This window comes from Sprattus sprattus (genome assembly GCF_963457725.1).
Source record: "Sprattus sprattus genome assembly, chromosome: 11".
Classification (NCBI taxonomy): domain Eukaryota; kingdom Metazoa; phylum Chordata; class Actinopteri; order Clupeiformes; family Clupeidae; genus Sprattus; species Sprattus sprattus.
In genome coordinates this window covers 22,516,599-22,535,597 of record NC_137909.1, presented here as the reverse complement: position 1 = coordinate 22,535,597, position 18,999 = coordinate 22,516,599, and the positions used below count along the sequence as shown (strand labels likewise).

At 46.6% G+C, this 18,999-nt stretch overlaps 1 protein-coding gene across 2 annotated transcripts in view; it reads right to left on the bottom strand.

The window, feature by feature from the left end:
- Positions 1-2,663: 2,663 nt before the first annotated feature.
- tsc1b (TSC complex subunit 1b) overlaps positions 2,664-18,999 on the bottom strand; it is a 36,975-nt gene continuing 20,639 nt past the window's right edge. For both annotated transcript variants that reach the window (XM_080848183.1, XM_080848184.1), the window contains 13 exons: positions 18,515-18,680; positions 18,030-18,145; positions 16,961-17,057; positions 16,536-16,631; positions 15,378-16,206; positions 13,455-13,513; positions 12,185-12,351; positions 11,440-11,622; positions 10,850-10,960; positions 8,641-8,763; positions 7,915-8,102; positions 7,175-7,345; positions 2,664-5,946 (listed from right to left, as the gene is read on the bottom strand). In XM_080848183.1, the coding sequence (XP_080704309.1) occupies positions 5,040-5,946; positions 7,175-7,345; positions 7,915-8,102; positions 8,641-8,763; positions 10,850-10,960; positions 11,440-11,622; positions 12,185-12,351; positions 13,455-13,513; positions 15,378-16,206; positions 16,536-16,631; positions 16,961-17,057; positions 18,030-18,145; positions 18,515-18,680 (3,213 nt within the window). In that variant the 3' untranslated portion in view covers positions 2,664-5,039. The remainder of the gene's footprint in view (positions 5,947-7,174; positions 7,346-7,914; positions 8,103-8,640; positions 8,764-10,849; positions 10,961-11,439; positions 11,623-12,184; positions 12,352-13,454; positions 13,514-15,377; positions 16,207-16,535; positions 16,632-16,960; positions 17,058-18,029; positions 18,146-18,514; positions 18,681-18,999) is intronic.

Sequence of the window (18,999 nt, the reverse complement as noted above, 5' to 3'; positions counted from 1 at the left end):
GAAACTATCATACTTGTCGGGCCACTGGTGATTATAAGGCATTATATAAATAATAATATTAATAATATTATTAATACAAATAATAGCATTATTATTATTAGGCTATTACATCAAGAGGCTGAGCCCTTTCCAGTTATATTTAATTTAACTTGAATCAATTATTTATAATTTCATAGCCTAATTATTTTAAATAACTAAAGGAACTTTTGGAAAATTAAGACATGTCCTTGGCATCTGATTACCGTTTCTTTATTCTTTATTCCCAAATGTTACACACACACACACACACACACACACACACACACACACACACACACACACACACACACACACACGCACACGCACGCACGCACACACAGAAAGAGAGGGAGAGAAAGAGGGGAGAGAGAGGGAGCGAAATAGAGAGAGAAAATGGCTTTGTCAATCCCAATCACAACTTTACATTTGCCTGTTTTCTGTATTCTGGCAGTTTCACAGGGTTGCATATAAAGTTTGGGTGGAAATACTGATCCCTTTGCTGAGAAATATTTAAGATTTTTATTTAAATTTTCATAGAATCTTTGAGAACATTGAGGAGCAATTTCACATTTGCACTGACATCTAATTCCTCAAGTCGAGTCTGAAATCACAAATTGCTACGGATTCCCTCAGTGCCCAATTATCCGGCATCAATTTTCCTGACCCCTCGGAGTACTACTAAATTAACCATAAGATTTTTTTTTCTAAGTCATGAAATACATATGCACACGTTTGATAAACTAATCATACTTGCTCGGTTATGCTCACAATGATTCCTTTTTCCTGAAGCTGTAAGTGCCGGCAGCAGTAACTCGAGGAAGCGGGAAACACCAAGCAAGGAGCTACACAGAATAATTGGACAACGGCAGGCTATATGCTCACCGCTCATATGTATTCTTCCTCTCAAAAATAGAAGCCTTAATTTAATGTTTTAAAATATGAGGATGAGGTGACAGGGGGAGAGAGAAGTGCGGGGGAGGGGGAGGGGCGATGGAGTTGTTTGGCATGTTAAATTAGTCTTTTACCAGAGATTGAGCTGCGTGAGTACAGAAGCAGTATTTTTTATCCATCTTCCGTCAATTAAGTTGGGCCCATGCATAGCCTAGGGAGAGTCTGTCTCGAACAGTAAACGAGTTAATAAATTAGACTTTTAACCCTGTCGAGAATCACTGCCGCGAGCCTTCTCAAACTGATGATATTCTGCTTTGGCTCCTGCTGACCTGTATCGGTGTCTGTTTTACTCCTATAGTCACATCAGGACCAGTCCTTACCTGTTGATCGTGGGAAACTGAAGGGTAAGCTACTTGGAACAACAGCGCTCTCTGGTGGTTGACACGATATAATTTGGAGTGTTGACGTATCAGTCCGGTGTCCTGCACCAGAGGATCACTTTACGCCTACAGATTAAGCTCAGGGGCAAATGTGTTTACATGACTGATGCAACCAAGTGATTAAAATAGATTGGAAACTTATAACAGGTACTGCATTGAGTCTATAAAGGCAAGTTGAGACAGTTCAAGTCAACCATAATTAAGGTAAAATAAGGCAAGTTTTGTATGTTAATATTCCAAGCTGGCCTTCTATGTTCAGTCTTCAGAGTCCATTTCCTTACCTACATTGACATGAGACCCAGCAGAGGAGGCATAAGAGTCATATAGTTTGTTTTTAGTTGTGTTTGTTTTTTAGTACCCTGGACCACATGCACAGAGGAAGACTGGTATCATTGGTTAAGTGGGATCATAGACGGAGACAGAAGCCACACCACCATGCTGGTTTCTCCAGAAGTGGATGAACTTCACAGCCTTCCAGTTCCTGGCAAAGCATGAAAGAGCCCATTGCCTCACAGACTTCTAATTACAGACTTCTACATATCCTGATTTCTTAAGGTAGCACAAAATCGAACCTGTATGTTACACTACAGTTAGGGGGCATTGCTATCCAGTTACAATAGCCTGCATTGCATTAAGCCAAATGGAAACGTGTAGCCTTACAGAAATGGCGCAATCTTGATGTTTCTCCACCCTTTGCCTCTGAAGGATGCTTAAAGGTAAATGGTCCCTTTATACCTCTGAGGTTCCCTAAGCTGTTGACTGAGACAATACGTTTCCCTGGAAATAAGCCTATACGCACCTGAAAAATGCTTTTCCAACTAGTATCACCTGAGTAACCTTAAATAGTTTACCCTGAACCCTGCTCTACAACATTATTTGAGGTAGCCTTTTGGTTTCACACATTATATCCCCAGTGCCAAGAACTATTTTCCATGCAAGAGTGTTCTATACCAGATATTAACATTTGTTCTGTAAGGATGAGGTTTGTTTTTAAGATGTTAAGGTTTATACTTTATATAAGTTATTCTTTGTGCCAGAAAGTCCTTATTTTCCTGAATGTCGTAAAGACCCTTTCCCTTTCTAGAGCAAGATCATCTTGCTATTATAACATCACAGGTCAGACTAGGTTGATGGATTTCGTTCCAGAGACATATACAGGCATAAGAGAATAAGGAGTCAGAGCACTGAACTGTAGTGAAAAACATTGAAGACGATTTTTTTTATTTCTTTTTTTTTCTCTTTTCTTTTTTTTAATCGTTCACAGTTAACACAAGCAACTGCGTTTTTTTTCTTAAGAACTTTGTCCCCCTCCAATCTTTTTATTCTCTTTATTCGTAACGTTCATCTCCAGTAAAAGGAGCTCCCATCCATTTTTCTCCAGTCGATTTTCACTGATTGTACCTTGTTATCTTGGTATGTCGTATTTCCTATGGTTGGCGTTTAACGTGGATTGTTGTACATGCTTAAGATAGCAAGGCAGAAGGGCTGAAAGAGGCTTCAAGTGGACAACAGGATTCAGGGCATTAAAACAACAGAGTAGACAGACACAATACTTTCACATTCTGTTCACAGCAAAGGGAAAATAGCAGGAAAGCAACTTAAAGAAATTAACACCGGACACCCTTTTAGTGTGTGATGATTAAAACAATATTTAGATGTGTGTGTGTGTGTGTGTGTGTGTGTGTGTGTGTGTGTGTGTGTTTGTGTGTGTGTTCTTGTATGAATGACACCCAAGTTCCACCTCGGCACATCTGGCCAGAGGTTCGTCCCACACACTCAGCAGCTTAGCAACAGGAAAACGAAAGCGTGCATTTGAGTGAGGCTAAAAGTAAGCGCCCTTCTCATCAATGTGTGTAGTCCACTGTGAGTCTGTGCGAGTAGGAGAGAGAGAGGGTGAGTGAGTGAGTTAGTTCATGGCCTTCTGTGCAATCAGAGAGCGACGCAACTCAAAAGTGATATGTGCAAAACAAACGAAAAAAAAAAAAAAAGATTCTACATGATTCTTCTCTAACAAGGAAAAGAAAACTGAAATGATAGCTCATACTTTTTAAGGTATCTTTTCCTTCTCCTTAAGTACCTCTTCAGCAGCATGTCATGGTTTGGCACTTCTCATGCAGGATTGTGAAACACTAAACACACATGGTGCCATTGTTTAAAACAAAAACAAAAAACTTTGTGGGCCAGTATGCTTTCTAAAGGCAGAGCATCAAGGGAAAGCATTGGAGTAGCTTAGCTTTGTGCTGTCAATTTCATCAGCTGTTTATGAAGGGCCACGGCCAAAGCGGCGTTTACCAAGGGTTGAATGGGGCAAAGGCTAGACAACACAAGATACTGGGAGGCTCTCGGGCGTACTGTGGGGGTCAAACGGTCACCCATAAAGGGTAGGTTCACAAACCACTGGAGAACCGCCCCCCCCCCCCCCCCCCCTCATGATGTGTTCTGGTATGATATCAGCTGCTTGCTTGACCTGTCTGTGAGAGGAAGATGTCTTAATGAAGAGCTGTACTCTTGAGATTTGCCAGACTCTGTGCTCTCTCTCCCATGGAGGAAGACATGCTAACGTCGCCCATGTCTTCCATCACACTTCCCTCACATTTGGAACCTTATTAATGAAACAAAGTCCGTTTAGTGCCGACCTCTCTCTCTCTCTCTCTCTCTTTCACTCTCTCTCTCTCTCTCTCTCTCTCTCTTCGAGCAGAACACAGCATGCACAATGGGGACAGGAAGGCAGCAAGAAAGTAAGAGACGAGAGAATAAATAATTTAAAACTTCTAGCTTAATAAAAAAATGCCTCTGCACTTCTACAGTCCTGAAAGTTGATTCTGCTTTCTTAACTGTTACACAATGGAAGGAAGGACACACACACACACACACACACACACACACACACACACACACACACACACACACACACCTTCATATGTTCACTTATGTTGGCAAAGTCACAATGTGATGAGAGATATGCATGATTTCACTGTCTTTGATTGGTTCTACTTGATGTTCCACTTGGATTTTAACTGGGATGTCTGAAATAAAAGTGTGAAGTGCAATGACTTGGATATAAACACTGGATATTCACCTAAATTCAATAGCAAATCGTCAGAGCACAACAAGGATCTTGACTCCTTCAAAGTAAGATATTGTTCAAAAACCAAAGCACTTATTAATGGCGGCTGTTAGCGGCTGATGTCGGGGAGTGTGTTGAGACTGTAGTCTTGCTGTGGGCAGGTTGTGGTAAAAAGCTTATTCATACAAATGACTAACTGATGCTAACACTGAGTGCTAAGTTTTGCTAAGTGCAGAGGCTTTTGAGAATGGACTTGATGAGAGGCCAAATGAGGGAAACACTGAGAGCCCTCTGCTGGTGAACAATTGTAACTGCACCAGGTGAATCCTCCACCAGTTTTTCTTCCAGTTTGTTAAGGGAGTAAATAACAAAAAAAGAAGCCAAAAGAAAGATGGTCCAAAATCCTGTTGTCCACTCGAGGGAATGGAACAAATAACACTGAAAATCAAAAAAAGTCTTGCCTTAATCGTTCTTTTACTGTTAGAAGCCAGCAGTTCTTTCCATCACTAACTTGAGCTCTGTTTCTATATCCAGTCAGTCAATATCTCACCCCTTATCGCTCTTTCTCTCTCTCTCACTCTCTCTCTCTCTCTTTCTCCTTCACTCCAACCTTTCTCTCTCTTTTAACTGCTCTCCTGGTGTGTCTCGTTGTAGTCCATAATCTTCAGCTGCTTTTGCCTGGGCCTTCTGGCGCTGGCCGGTGAGCTCACCCCTGGCCCACTCCCCGACATCAACCTTTCCCGACTGTTGGCCCTCTGCTGGGCGTCTGGTCGGGCCTTCTTGGCGGGCGAGGACCGGGGCCCAGGGCCCTGAGCACAGGCTGCGGGGGCAGAAGGAGGAGGGGGGGTGTCTGGGTTGGCACTGCCCTGAGCTGGGCACTGCTGCTGTTTCTGCTGCTTGTGGGGGCTGGGGGGCAGAGATGCTGAGCTGGGCGCAGGTGGCGGAGGCTCCACGCACATCTCAGTCTTCAGAGCTTGGGAGAGGCTGGTGAGGCGGCGCGGGGCAGTATGCGCCCGGCCTCCCTCTCCGCCCTGTCCTTCCTGTCCTTCCTGTCCTTCCTCTCCTCCTCCTCCTCCTGATCCACTTCCTTCATCCTCCTCTTCCTCCTCATCATCGCCACACCGGCTCTCGCTCTTGTTGCGGAAGAGCTCTCGCGCCCGCATGCCCAGGAAGCTCTTGGCGCTGGGGTAGGAGCCCACAGTGAGGGGCTCGTCGTGGGAGGGGGCACTGCGCTGGGGTGGAGCCGCCAGCAGGGGGGGCTCCAGCAGCTGAGAGGGCTGGGGGCCGTCCCGGCTGCCGTTGATGGAGTTGGTGGCTAAGAAGGAGGAGGTGGTGGCTGAGGAGGTGGCGGAGACAGAGGAGGAAGAGGAGGAGACCGAGGATGGGGATGAGGAGGAAGATGGGGAGGGCTTGGCCTTGAGTTGCCCGGGCGATAAAGTGCTGGCGTTACCGTTGCGCGGGGGAGGGGAGGTCTGGGCGTCCGGCCCCTCTTTGGTGGTGGCCTTGACCAGGCCGTCAGGGATGGAGACGCTGTGGCAACACACACAGAAATACATATAAGGGCATACTTCCTGAAAACATGTTTAGTTTCAGAAAGATTAATGGTTGCACAAATACTTCAAGAAAGAACTACAGAGTACTAAACAAAAAACAAACTAGACGTACCACACAGCAGCGGCATGAAATATGACCGCCGCATTTCTGTCCCCCAGAAAAGTGTGTTATCTTGAATGATTAGGATTAATGGGTTTGTTGTAACTCTTTCTCTGGGTGAAAATGTGAGGAACTATAGTTTGTGGATGTGGCGGGCAGAACACTGATAGCGTGTGAAGCATTACCTGTGAGTAACGTTCTGTGGTTTTGCAACCTGTGTGAGTGTGACAGTATAACAGAGACACTCTTCTGCAAAATTTGAGCACATTTTACAAATGTCTACATAGGCACTTTACTTTATAATACTAAATACAATATACTAACAATACAGAGTATATCATAATTAGTTTAAATGTAGCCACAAGCAGCCATCAGCGTGGTTCAAGCAGATTGTGCAAACTGCCCCAAGTAGCGAAAGGTTAAATGATTTGATAGCTTCAATACGTGAAAGAGGACCAATTGAATTATGTAAATGTTAGGTAAGCATTTATAGACAAAATACATTTTGAAGATAGACCAAACTATTTGAAAAGAACAGAGGAACACATGTTGTAGCAACATCTTATGGTTAATTATGAAATTGGGTGAATAACATTTTTTATTATGAATGAGCCAACACAATTTCATGAAGTTTGGTCTTTCACACAGGCATGCATTGGCAACTGAATTTTGATTTGCCGTTGGTGGCCATTTTGTTGGGCAAGCCAAATGGAACTTCAGGAGATATGAGCCAATTATGAACATACCAAATCATTTCTTAATTGAGATATTGAAATTAGTTGTAGCGCCCCCTATGGTCGAAACTTCACAGATTCTGGTGAGCGTTCAAAGAATGTGTTAATGATGGAGGGTGCAAAATTCTGCGAAGTCTGAACCTCTACATCACCAGATATTGGCTGCTGAAGTTCTAGGTTTTTGTGTGGAACTTTATCCACTAGGTGGCAGCACTATACAAATAAATTGTAAAGAACTCGGGTAGTGTGCCTCCTAGAGGCCAACTTGCCATAAAAAAATGTCATCATTTTTTGCCAAAAGGTTTTCAAGTTATTGAGGGTGAGGCATCCACACAGACATAGGGGTGTGTGTGTGCACTTGCATGTGTTACCTGGCCTCTGTGGGGCCGTAGATCTCGGTGTCTCCCCCTGCTGGAGAGTTGGGGCTGTTGGCGGGAGCCTCCATCTCCAGCCGGCTGTACAGCTGCAGCAGTTCGGCCTGGAGGGCCTGTGTGACGTGCCGCTGCGCCTGGTACCGGCTCTCTGACGACTGCAGCTCCCCTCTACACACACACACACACACACGCACGCGCACGCACACACACAGACACACAGACACACACAGACACACACAGACACACACAGACCAAACACACACACAAGCAAGCACGCACACACACACACACACACAGGCACACGCACACACACACAGACACACACAGACACACACCATCAGGCATATGAAAGAATCAATGTGCTCACACCAACTACAGTAAAATTTCTACAATAACTAAAAAACTATGAGGGTAACAGAGGGATACAAAAAGAACAATATGAAACATGATACAAAATTACACAAATGTCAACAGAGAGCTAAGAAAGCAATTTCGCCAGATATAAAGACAACATAATACCTGTTGTTACAATTACTTCACTCATCATAACATGGATCTCACTTGGCTACACAACCACAGCTTTAAAGGCTCCCATGTGTGGGACAAAGAGTGTGTCCAACTCTGCTTGCGTAGATCTGTGTGTGTGAGAGTATGTGTGTGTGTGTGTGTGTGTGTGTGTGTGTGTGTCCGTTAGCTGCTGCGCCTGTGTGTTTGTGTGGGAGTGGGAGTGGGCGTACTTGGCCTGCAGCTTGACGTCCTCCAGGAACTTCTTCTGCTCGGCGATAAGGTGCTCTTTCTTGGAGAGCTGCGTCTCCAGCTCAGCGGCGCGCTGCTGGGCCGCCTCCAGCTTCTGGGCCTGGGAGAGCAGGCTCTGCCGCAGACGCTCCGCCTCCTTACTGCTGGCCACCTGCAGCATCTGCTTCTCCTGGAGACAAAGAGGGCCGACGAGGGAGAGGAAATGGAACAAAAAAAAGTTAGGTTGTTTTTTTCTGGTTTTAAGGTTGGTAGTTCTGTTGTTTTTTTTTTATCCTTTGAAGTGCGCCAAACAAACTGATGTTTCTTAAATATCTTCAAAGGCACTTGCACTTTTGGAAAAAAAATGTGTGAAGTGAGAACTGAACTTTTAGCTTGTCAGCAGATGACAACCGTTGAAAGTTCTGTCTAAGAAGATTGTGTTTCTTTTAGAATTATTAGCCATGCTGCTAACACAGAGGTGAGCGGTTCTTCCTAGAACCTCTAACTCTAAATGACTCTAGGAACCGTTCACACTGCATGGTTTTATAATGCACCTTAAATTTTTTATTTTTAATACATTAAAATTTTTGTGTACCATCATTGCTACATTATGCTAACAGCTAGGTATGTAAGCAATGCAACATGGCCTGTGTTCCTTTCGGTGGGCGTACCTTACTGGTGTCGGGTTAGGGATAGGGTTAGGGTTAGTCCCTGGTAGGTGGGCTTACCTTACGGGTGTCAGGGCCTGAGTGCTGGAGCTCCTGCACACACAGCTTGTGGGCCTCTCCTAGCAGCAGGAGCTGCTTGCTGAGGAGGCTCATCTGCTGCTGTGTGCTCTCGCTCGTCAACAGCTGGCAGAGGGACAGAAGCAAAAGGGAAAACATTAGGCAGGGGTCAGACACGGCTGGAAGGGAAAGACGAGTGACCCACGACGGCCCGCAGGAAGTGGAAGGAGAACATGCCCAAAATCATCGAGGAATTCAGTTTAGGTTATCACTGCACAGTTAAATCAGTGAGTGAGAACCCATTCAGAAGAACAGTCAGCAAATGGTTCTAGCGCTCAAATGGTTCTAGCGCTTTAGTGCTTTTCCCCTGTCAAATGACATCACATCGCAGAGCAGGACACCAAGTCTGTAGTCCTCAGGCTGCCCTGTCTCCCTCAGAACCCTTCACCAAGGCCCCATCAGCCCCATCTACTTCACTCACCCTCAGAACCCTTCACCAAGGCCCCCAACAGCCCCATCTGCTCCACTCACCACCGCTCTGGTGGCATTTACACAAATGCACGCCGCTCTGCTGTACTGGGGACTACGCGTCAGGACCCTCTGCTGACAGGCTCCAGGTCATGTGGCCTAAGAATGTGTTCTACAGTCAAATAACTTGTAAGTCAAGCTCTACGGGACATCTTGGCCTAGCTCAAAATATAATAAAAGCAGCTATTTCTGAGGGGTAGAAGAGAGGGCAGCTGTCTATGAGGAGAAGAAGAGGAAGCAGCTATCTATGAGGAGAAGAAGAGGAAGCAGCTATCTATGAGGAGAAGAAGAGGAAGCAGCTATCTATGAGGAGAAGAAGAGGAAGCAGCTATCTATGAGGAGAAGAAGAGGAAGCAGCTATCTATGAAGGCTAGAAGAGGAAGCAGCTATCTATGAAGGCTAGAAGAGGAAGCAGCTATCTATGAAGGGTTGAAGAGAGGGTAACTATCTCTGAGGAGAAGAAGAGGAAGCAGCTATCTATGAGGAGAAGAAGAGGAAGCAGCTATCTATGAAGGCTAGAAGAGGAAGCAGCTATCTATGAAGGCTAGAAGAGGAAGCAGCTATCTATGAGGGGTAGAAGAGGAAGCAGCTATCTATGAAGGGTTGAAGAGAGGGTAACTATCTTTGAGGGGTAGAAGGAGAGCAGCTGTCTATGAGGGGTAGAAGAGGACGCAGCTATCTATGAGGGGTAAAAGAGGAAGCAGCTATCTATGAAGGGTAGAAGAGGAAGCAGCTATCTATGAAGGGTTGAAGAGAGGGCAACTATCTATGAGGGGTAGAAGGAGAGCAGCTATCTATGAGGGGTAGTAGAGAGGGCAGCTATCTATGAGGGGTAGAAGAGGAAGCAGCTACCTATGAGGGGTAGAAGAGGAAGCAGCTATCTATGAAGGGTAGAAGGAGAGCAGCTATCTATGAGGGGTAGAAGAGGAAGCAGCTATCTATGAGGGGTAGAAGAGGAAGCAGCTATCTATGAGGGGTGAAAGAGAGGGCAGCTATCTATGAGGGGTAGAAGAGGAAGCAGCTATCTATGAGGGGTAGAAGAGGGGGCAACTATCTATGAGGGGTGAAAGAGAGGGCAGTTATCTATGAGGGGTAGAAGAGGACGCAGCTATCTATGAGGGGTAGAACAGGGGGCTGCTATCTATGAAGGCTAGAAGAGGGAGATGACTGAAGCAGAGAAGGTGGTCCACGATGCAATCAGACGATGCCTTTGACACCTGCACCCAAACACCGTCACTGTTCAAAATTCATTTCAGTTATGAGCATTTTTATCTTGACGCCTAGGAGGCAGCAATTATAAGTAATAATTACAATTATATAATAATTATTGTAATAACTCTTACATGGTATCTTATCCTATCTGGTATCTAAGACAAAGACAGACGTCCGAAGTCAATGTTCTACCCGAGCTACATTAAACCAGTGATGACAATGAGATTGCAGTACGTTCCTATGCTAACCAAACTCACCTGTAGACCTGTGCAGGCAGTAATGACGGTGATTGTACAGGTATTTTATATCCAAAACTATGAGCATATTTAGCTGCCTCACTTCTCAAATCACGGACAAAACATCGGCCACCATCTTCATAAGTATCCACGATTCACACTTCACACCCACCCCTACCAGAGGTGTGCGTTCCTCCTCACACCCACCCCTGTAAGAGGCGTGCGTTCCTCCTCACCTTGGCAGTCAGCTGGTTCAGCAGGTGCCCAGTGTGGCACACCTTGTTGTTGGCTCTCTGAAGCTCAGCCTCCATCTCCCCCATCTGCTTCTGGCACTCCTGCAGTTTGCTCTGGGGGAAGGAAGAAAACACACGCACATGGACACGCACACACACACACACGCGATCAATAATGCGTAAATCATTCACAAGCTATGAATAATAACATTTCATACAGCTGGCAAACCTGCATATGTACCTGTGTGTATGTTTGCATGTGTACCTGTGTGTGTGTGTTTGCATATGTGTGTGTGTGCATATGTACATGTGTGTCTGTGTGTATGTTTGCATGTGTACCTGTGTGTGTCTGTGTGTGTGTGTTTGCATATGTGTGTGTGTGTGTATGTTTGCATGTGTACCTGTGTGTGTGTGTGTCTGTGTGTGTGTGTTTGCATATGTGTGTGTGCGCATATGTACATGTGTGTCTGTGTGTATGTTTACATGTGTGTCTGTGTGTATGTTTGCATGTGTACCTGTGTGTGTGTGTGTACCTGTGTGTGTGTGTGTACCTGTGTGTGTGTGTGTACCTGTGTGTGTGTGTGTGTGCGTACCTGCAGCTCCTGGTTCTTGGTGTAGTGGTCGTCGCGGCTCTGCTGCAGCTGGCGGACCTGGCTGTGGAGTCTGGTGACGAGGGCCTCCCTGTCCTCCCACAGCTGCCTGTAGCGCTGCTGCTCCACCACCAGGCTCTCCCGCAGCGACAGCATCTCCACACTCTGCAGGTTCATCTGCTCCTTCTGCACCGCACGGACACACACACACACACACACACACACACACACACACACACACACACACACACACACACACACACACACACACACACACACACACACACACACACACACACACACACACACACACACACACACACACACTTATGGAAACGCGCAAATGCATTGTAATAGGTACAGTGTGCGCACACACACACTTTATTCAGCAATGCTCAAGGGTATCAATGTACTCCTACAATGACTTCCACTGGCACGTTATCTGAGCACACACAAACACACAAACACACTCATCAGATACAACCAAGGTTGTTTCTAAGTAGCTGATCATCATGGACTGCCTCTCTCACACACACACACACACACACACACACACACACACACACACACACACACACACACACACTTCTCAGGCCTGTCATTCATTCTCTCACTCTCTTGGTGAAGAGGCTTACAGATAGCAACTCATCAACACATGACCTCATCAGTGTGCTCCAAGCCTTTCCTCACACACAGAAATAAAAAAAAACTAAAACAAACAAGAGCGAGAAACAAACAGGCCGGTTACCATGGCATTGTTCTGCTCCTCGAGCGCGGTGGCGTTGATGATGCGGCGCAGCAGCCGGCGGTTGCGGACGGCATGCTGCTCGCGCTTGTACCGCTCAAACAGCAGCTGGTTGTGCAACAGGAGCAGCTGGCTGCGCAGCGTGTGCAGTTCGTCCAGAGGTGCGGAGCCTGAACATGCCCGTCCACCGCAACAGCAGAGCGAACGTGGCCCAAACGACGAGGAAACCGGACAGAGGAACAAGTCCACAGAAGAGGGGCAAGAGAGGAGAGGGGAGAAAGGACATGAAAATAAGAAAGAAAGAAAGAAAAAAGACAGTGTCAGATAGGGAAAGACAAAGAAAGAAAGAAAGAAAGAGAGAAAGAAAAAACAGAAAGAAGAAGACAGGACAGACAGACAGACAAACAAAAACACAATACAGAGGGCTTTCAGTGCAAGAGAAGATGATTCCATGAGAAGCAGACATCATGAGGCAGGCCTGGCCGGGTTAGCCTACATAAGGCAGCGCCCAGACCAGACAGCCTCTTTGAGCAGCTTGTTTCTCACAATCAGAGATACATGACTTCTATAAGTTACGCAACACCGACCCCAGAGGGTGATTAAGTTGAACACAGCACTGGTGGGTGGCAGGATGTGAGTGGGGAGAAGATGATGGGGATGAGGATGACAGGGGCAATGGGGATGAAGATGGTGATGATCCAGATGATGATAAGGGCCGTATTGTGCACGGCGAATGGGAGTAACGTCACAGAGAAAGGGATGACTTTAATCTAAGTGAGTCTGTGTGTGTGTGATTAGCAAGGGGTGGCTAACGACACAAAAGGCCTTTCACAGATAAGCTTCTAAGCACAGGGGTTTGTGTGTGCACACATCTGGGTACTTGGCACCACCTATACATTCATTTTCATTCATCTAGACTCATCTTCATTTATCGGGGCTGAACTGCAGGGAACAGAGTGACTTGTGTCAGTGCTAAAAAGAATTACAGCTCTTTAGTGGCTCAGGCCTGTACGAAATTGGAGGGATTTCAAAAACATAATAGAGCAGAGCAGAAGCTCTTTCATAGGGTGTACTCAAATTCTAATGAAACGTACATGGCTTTTTTTTTTTGTTGCAGTTCACAACCTGGTTAATCACAATAATCCCTTTTCCAGACAGTGCGCTAAACAGGACATGAGTCATCCTAAACTAGTTTGGTCTGGTTATCTGATCCGAGAGCAGTTCAGTATGCATTTGACAAATGGATATATGGCAAACAAAGGACAACACTCACAATGATGCTGTTTACCTCCAAAGTGTGTCCAGTCAGCTGATTTGCTTGGCAAAGGTAATCTGTAAAAGATTGTGAAAATGGTTAAGCGAGAGCAGAGTGAGAGAGGAGGAGGTAGAAAAGGAAGGGGCCAGAGGGGAGGGGGGAAAAAAATGCAAAAAGAAAAAAGGCGAAATAGAGGAAGAGATTCAACGGTGCACCAGGCATTCGATGTAAACAGGATGCCAGGATGGGTCAGCACTGGGGCGTCTTAAACAAAGCACAGTGGTCAAAACACACCGACACACACACACACACACACACACACACACCGACACACACACACACACACACACACACACACACACACACACACACAGGGCTTGGTATGCCTTCTGTCCAACTCAATTAAAACCCATCCCTCAAGCAATGTGTTTTCCAATTCCAGCTCCAGATTGAAAGAAAGAAAGAAAGAAAAAGAGAGAGAGAGAGAGAGAGGAGAGAGGGAGGAAGAGGGAGGAAGAGGAGAGAGGATAAAGGGAGAGAGGGAGGAAGAGGAGAGAGAGAGAGGGGAGGGAGGGAGGGAGGGAGAGAGAAAGAGAGAAGAGAAGGGTCTGATTGTTGTGTGTTGTTGCCATCAGTAGTGTGGGCATCTTGCGCTGTTAGGGTCAGCTGCAGTGCAGTCTGAAAGCAAGGAGAGACAATGGGCGCTGTTGTGTTACAGGGAGTTTATACTCGTAGTTGCCATCCTTGCGCACGGTGAGTGCTCTAAAAGTGACGTTATTTCAGCTGCCGTTTGGTGCGCTTCGGTGTCGTTTTGGCTGGTCGTGTACCTCCCAATTTATGCAACCTGGCGCGAGCGGCTGGCGCATTCACAACATGGACAGCTACCAGATGAACGGACGCGTGTTCTGTTACCTTGTGTGATAAGTAGTTGTGTCAGTTTAACGCGTTATTAAGGGCGGTAACGGAAACCCATTGTAACGCTGTCAATGTCATTTTCTTTCATGCATTTGCTGAACAATTCTGGCAAGCTAGTTTGTGTGGTTTGCTAACGCTACAGTCTTGCCTGCAGACCCGAGGGTGTAAACCACTGGACATAAAAGTCACTGTCCACCACACTCACATACTTGCCCTAGAAACCAACTTAATTCATCCCCCAACACCCAAACACACACACACACACACACACACACACACACACACACACACACACACACACACACACACACACACACACACACACACACACACACACACACACACACACACACACACACACACACACACACACACACACACACACACACACACACACAGTTCACCTCTGAGACAGACACACATTCACACAAACAACACAGACAATGCCCTTTGAAATATTTCAGGGATAAGTAGGGCATGCAGCTGGCAAACTTTGTTTTGGTGAGCTGGAGCTGAAGAGATTGAGTGAGTGTTGCGAATGCATCCAGATTGAAAGTGTGTGTGTGTGTGTGTGTGTGTGTGTGTGTGTGTGTGTTTGTGTGTGTGTCTGTTCTGGGCCGGTGTGAGCTTCATGTGACATTTAATCTCACTAGAGCTTGCGGAATGCTCCTTCACAGATCCGGTGTCAGAGCCCTGTTTCAGGAAAGGCCCATCAATCTTCTGTGTGTTTATGTGTTTGTGAAGTTCTACACTACTCCCAGAGGCAGCCATCTCACACTGTCATATGAAAGATGTCGGAGGGGGCACACTGTTATTCTCCTGATCTTCACCATGGCTCTACACCACTCTCTCACTCTCTCTGAGACACTCAGCCAAAACAAGGAAGGGCATAAGGGGGATGTGCCAGCTGACAGCAACAGAAGGAGCACACAGTCTCAGTCTCTCACACACTCTCACACACACACACACACACACACACACACACACACACACACACTCTCTCACACACACACACACACAGCTCACCTCTTTAGCACCTTGTCGTGGACGTCGTTCCCCTGCTGCACGAGGCGATCCAGAACCTCCAGTGGGGAGGCCGTGGCTGCACTCAGCTCCCCGTCGCCCTCCCCATCGCCCAGCCCCAACTCTCCGTCCATCTCCCCATCTCTCCACATTAGCTTTCCCAGATCAGACTCCTCTTCCTCCCCAAACCCAAATCCTACTACTCCCCCCCCCCCTCCTCCTCCTCCTCCTCCTCCTCTCTGCCCTTTCCACTCTACAGAGGCCCTTTGTGTGGCCTCCAGGGTCTTCCTCGCGACGAAGAGTGAGGCGGCACGCGGGAGGGCCAGGTCGAACAGGGCCTCGTAGGGCAGTGCGGGCGTCGGCCGGCAGGGGCTGGGGGAGAGCAGGCCCAACTTAAGGGCGTCCTCCTCCGTGGTGGTGGTGGAGGCGCAGGGGCTGCGCTGGAGTGCCTGATCGCCTGCCCCGCCGTTCGGCCCCGCCGCCTCGATGGGGGTGAAGACGGGCTGGAAGGCCCAGGGCAGGACGCCGTCCTGGGAGAGGCCGCGGCTGCCTCCGCGCTGGCCACCGCTGCCGCCGCCGCCGTCACTGCCAGTCTTGTCCTGGGTGGACGTGGGAGTGGAAGTGGTGTTGTGGAGGTGCAGAGGGTGGAGAGGGTGGAGGGGGCCGTCGCGTGAGAAGGAGGAGGTCAGGGCGGCGGGGCCAACGGCAGGTTTGTCGTCCATGGTGCTGGTCAGCGTCTCCGTGGTCCGGAGAAAGGGCGAGTCGAAGCCGCGGAGAACCGGGGGATCACGCTTGTCCTCCGTCAGCTGCAGAAGCTCCTCTGTGATGGCAGCTGAGAAGGAGAGAGAGAGAGAGGGGCAGAGGGCAAGAAGATGCAGAGACAAGGAATGAAAAAGAAGGTGGGAAATAGCAAGGGATGGATAGAAGGATAGAGGAACAAAGAACAAACAAAGGTAGGGGTTGAAATTAATGGAGAATAAATGGACAGTTAAATAGGTTAATAGACAAAGGTGAAGATGGCCAGAGTGAGAGACAGAGACAGCAAGAGAGATAGATAGTGAGAGAGATATTTCAAGTGAAAAAGAGACACTAAATATTGGCATATTAAGATAAGCTCTCCACAGGTGAGAGATAAGCAGAGCGTGCTGGATAGGCTCTCACCTTCCTCTCGCTCCTTCTCCGTGCGTAACTGCTCCTGTTCTTTCATGTAGACCGACAGCTCCGTCAGGGTCATGGAGGAGCCCTTACCTGTTCCATCTACAACAGGGGGAGGTGGCACAAACATTTGTATTTAATTCCATACATTTAGGCTCATTTTTCATACATACCTACACAAATATTACAGCCTAGAAAACAAAACAAAAAGTTCCCCATGGGCTTTACATGGGTCCATTCCAGAGAAATAAGAAGGTGTTCGATGGGTTTTTCCAGGGAAACAAAAAAAGTTTAAGTTTTTTGGGGACAGTGGGCTCGGTCAGGGACATGGAGGAGCCCTGTTTTACCTGGTCCATCTATGACAGGCATAGTTCACCTGGAAGAATGAGTATCTTGGGGTGCAAGTAATATAATAGTCAAGTCCCATTCACCTCTGTGGTTGTTTGCTTCTGCATCTCCTTTGTCCAGCTCTCTGATTGGATCCTGTCTGACCAAGTGGTGCTTGTTTGACTCTCCAGCTTTGCCATCCTACACAGGACCGAACAAGTTAGGCTGAGACATCATCAGCAAGGGCTGTTTGTCAAATTATGAGCCATTAAAACAACAGGACTACCACAAGAAAGTAACAAATTTGACAAAACCTAAGGACAAGACAAAGAGTTACTTAGGGCCCGAATCTGAATATGAAGTTGGAAATGTAAACACTAGCAAAGAAATATGTTTTAGTCCTGCACATTCCCACAAACACAGAGAGCACGCTCATACAGAACATGCGAAAGGTTGCAGTGCGTGAAGAATACCTCTGTAGAGCAGCCGTGCACAATTATCATTATGAGAGTTCTTAACTAGGTAAACAACTTGGTTGTGTTGTCAAAATGCTTCGGAAAGAGACCTACAGATTCTCCTACAGATTTTCAAGGCCGCAAATTGCTTTCAGACACCCTCTTGTTCACCGCTTCAACTGCAAATCATATTTTGCAATAGTTGGACCATTACCTCCATTTCATAATGAACCATTGAATGGAACAACAAGCACGTAACATTTTAATTTGCCGGGGATTATTCTACTGCTCTGAAAGCTGAATACTGTTGAGAGTTATGAGAACGTGTTGCTACCTCAAGTTAAAGTATGCAGCAACTTTTTAAGTATGTCTTAAGTTAGTTTTGGAATCATCTGCAAATTCACTTTGAAGACAAACAGTCAGGTCCCATTTTCCTCCAAGGTTATCCAGGCTGTTGTTTGTGTTTTGCAAGGGGTTTTTATGGTGGTTAATCTTGCTAGTCTTTGAACCAAACCTTAGACAAATAAGTTAATCAGAGCTAACATATAAGGCTAGCTGTAAATTACTCAGAAACCTGAGGACTACATGTGTTGAACAAAGACCTTTTTAAACTAAGACTATTAAAAGACAAGTTTATGCAGGTTTAGCTTTATCTTTCACTCCTGGGTCACTAGGTCAGCATGGTGTGTGTGTGTGTGTGTGTGTGCCTATGCCATACCTTGCACGTGGGGCTGGCTGCCTGGGCCAGAGAGATGGGTGGGAACTCGTCTGAGAGGGTCGGGGGAGGGGAAGAAGCTGCTGGGGTGCTGGAGGACGGGGTCCCTTTCCCTCCAGCTAACAGGAAATAACAATCAAAAACACAGGATGTGACATCATAAAAAAAAAATATCTCATGTTAAGTACATCTATGTATGTATAGTTTTTTTAAACCATGGGCATTATCAAGAAAACAATTGTACATTCTGAGGGTTAAAAATCTAATTGTTTCAAAGGGGTAAATCATAGAATGATCTCTGACAGCAAAGCAAACAAACAGATTCCCAGCTCTGGTCAAACTGTATTTCTTGTGTAAACAAACACTGTAATAATAGCGAGCACTGGCCCTCTTACAACTGTTGACAGAAATATCCTTCTCCCACGACTCTGGCTAAAAATATAACCCCGCCCCTTCCCCAAACACCTCCATCCTACTGCCACACTTACCCGAGGTGTTCTGGACGCGGCTTGGCAGGTGAGAGGCACTGTGGGATAGCTCTGGGTTGGGTGACATGCCGCGCGAGGAAGGGGGTGTGGCCATGCCACACAGGGAGGAGGGGCTCCAGAGGGGGTCCTTCATGCCATACGTGGAGTTATATTCACAGCTAGAATTCTGTGTACACACACACACACACACACACACACACACACAAGGTTGTTAAGATTAGAGTATACAACAGAAGAAATTCAACCAATGTGCAACTACCACTGTGCAATAACACTTAGATGATTTAAAACTTTGTCACCATATAGTAACTGCTTCATTTTTTAGGCTGAAACACACACCCATCTCCATGCTTCAATGTCGGCACTATGCATTCACTGTAGTAAGTCCTGACAAGGTTCAAGCCAAACACGCTGGACATCATCTGAGCCAAATACATTTATCTTAACTGACCAAAGAATTTGCTTCCAATTTTCATCAGGATTCT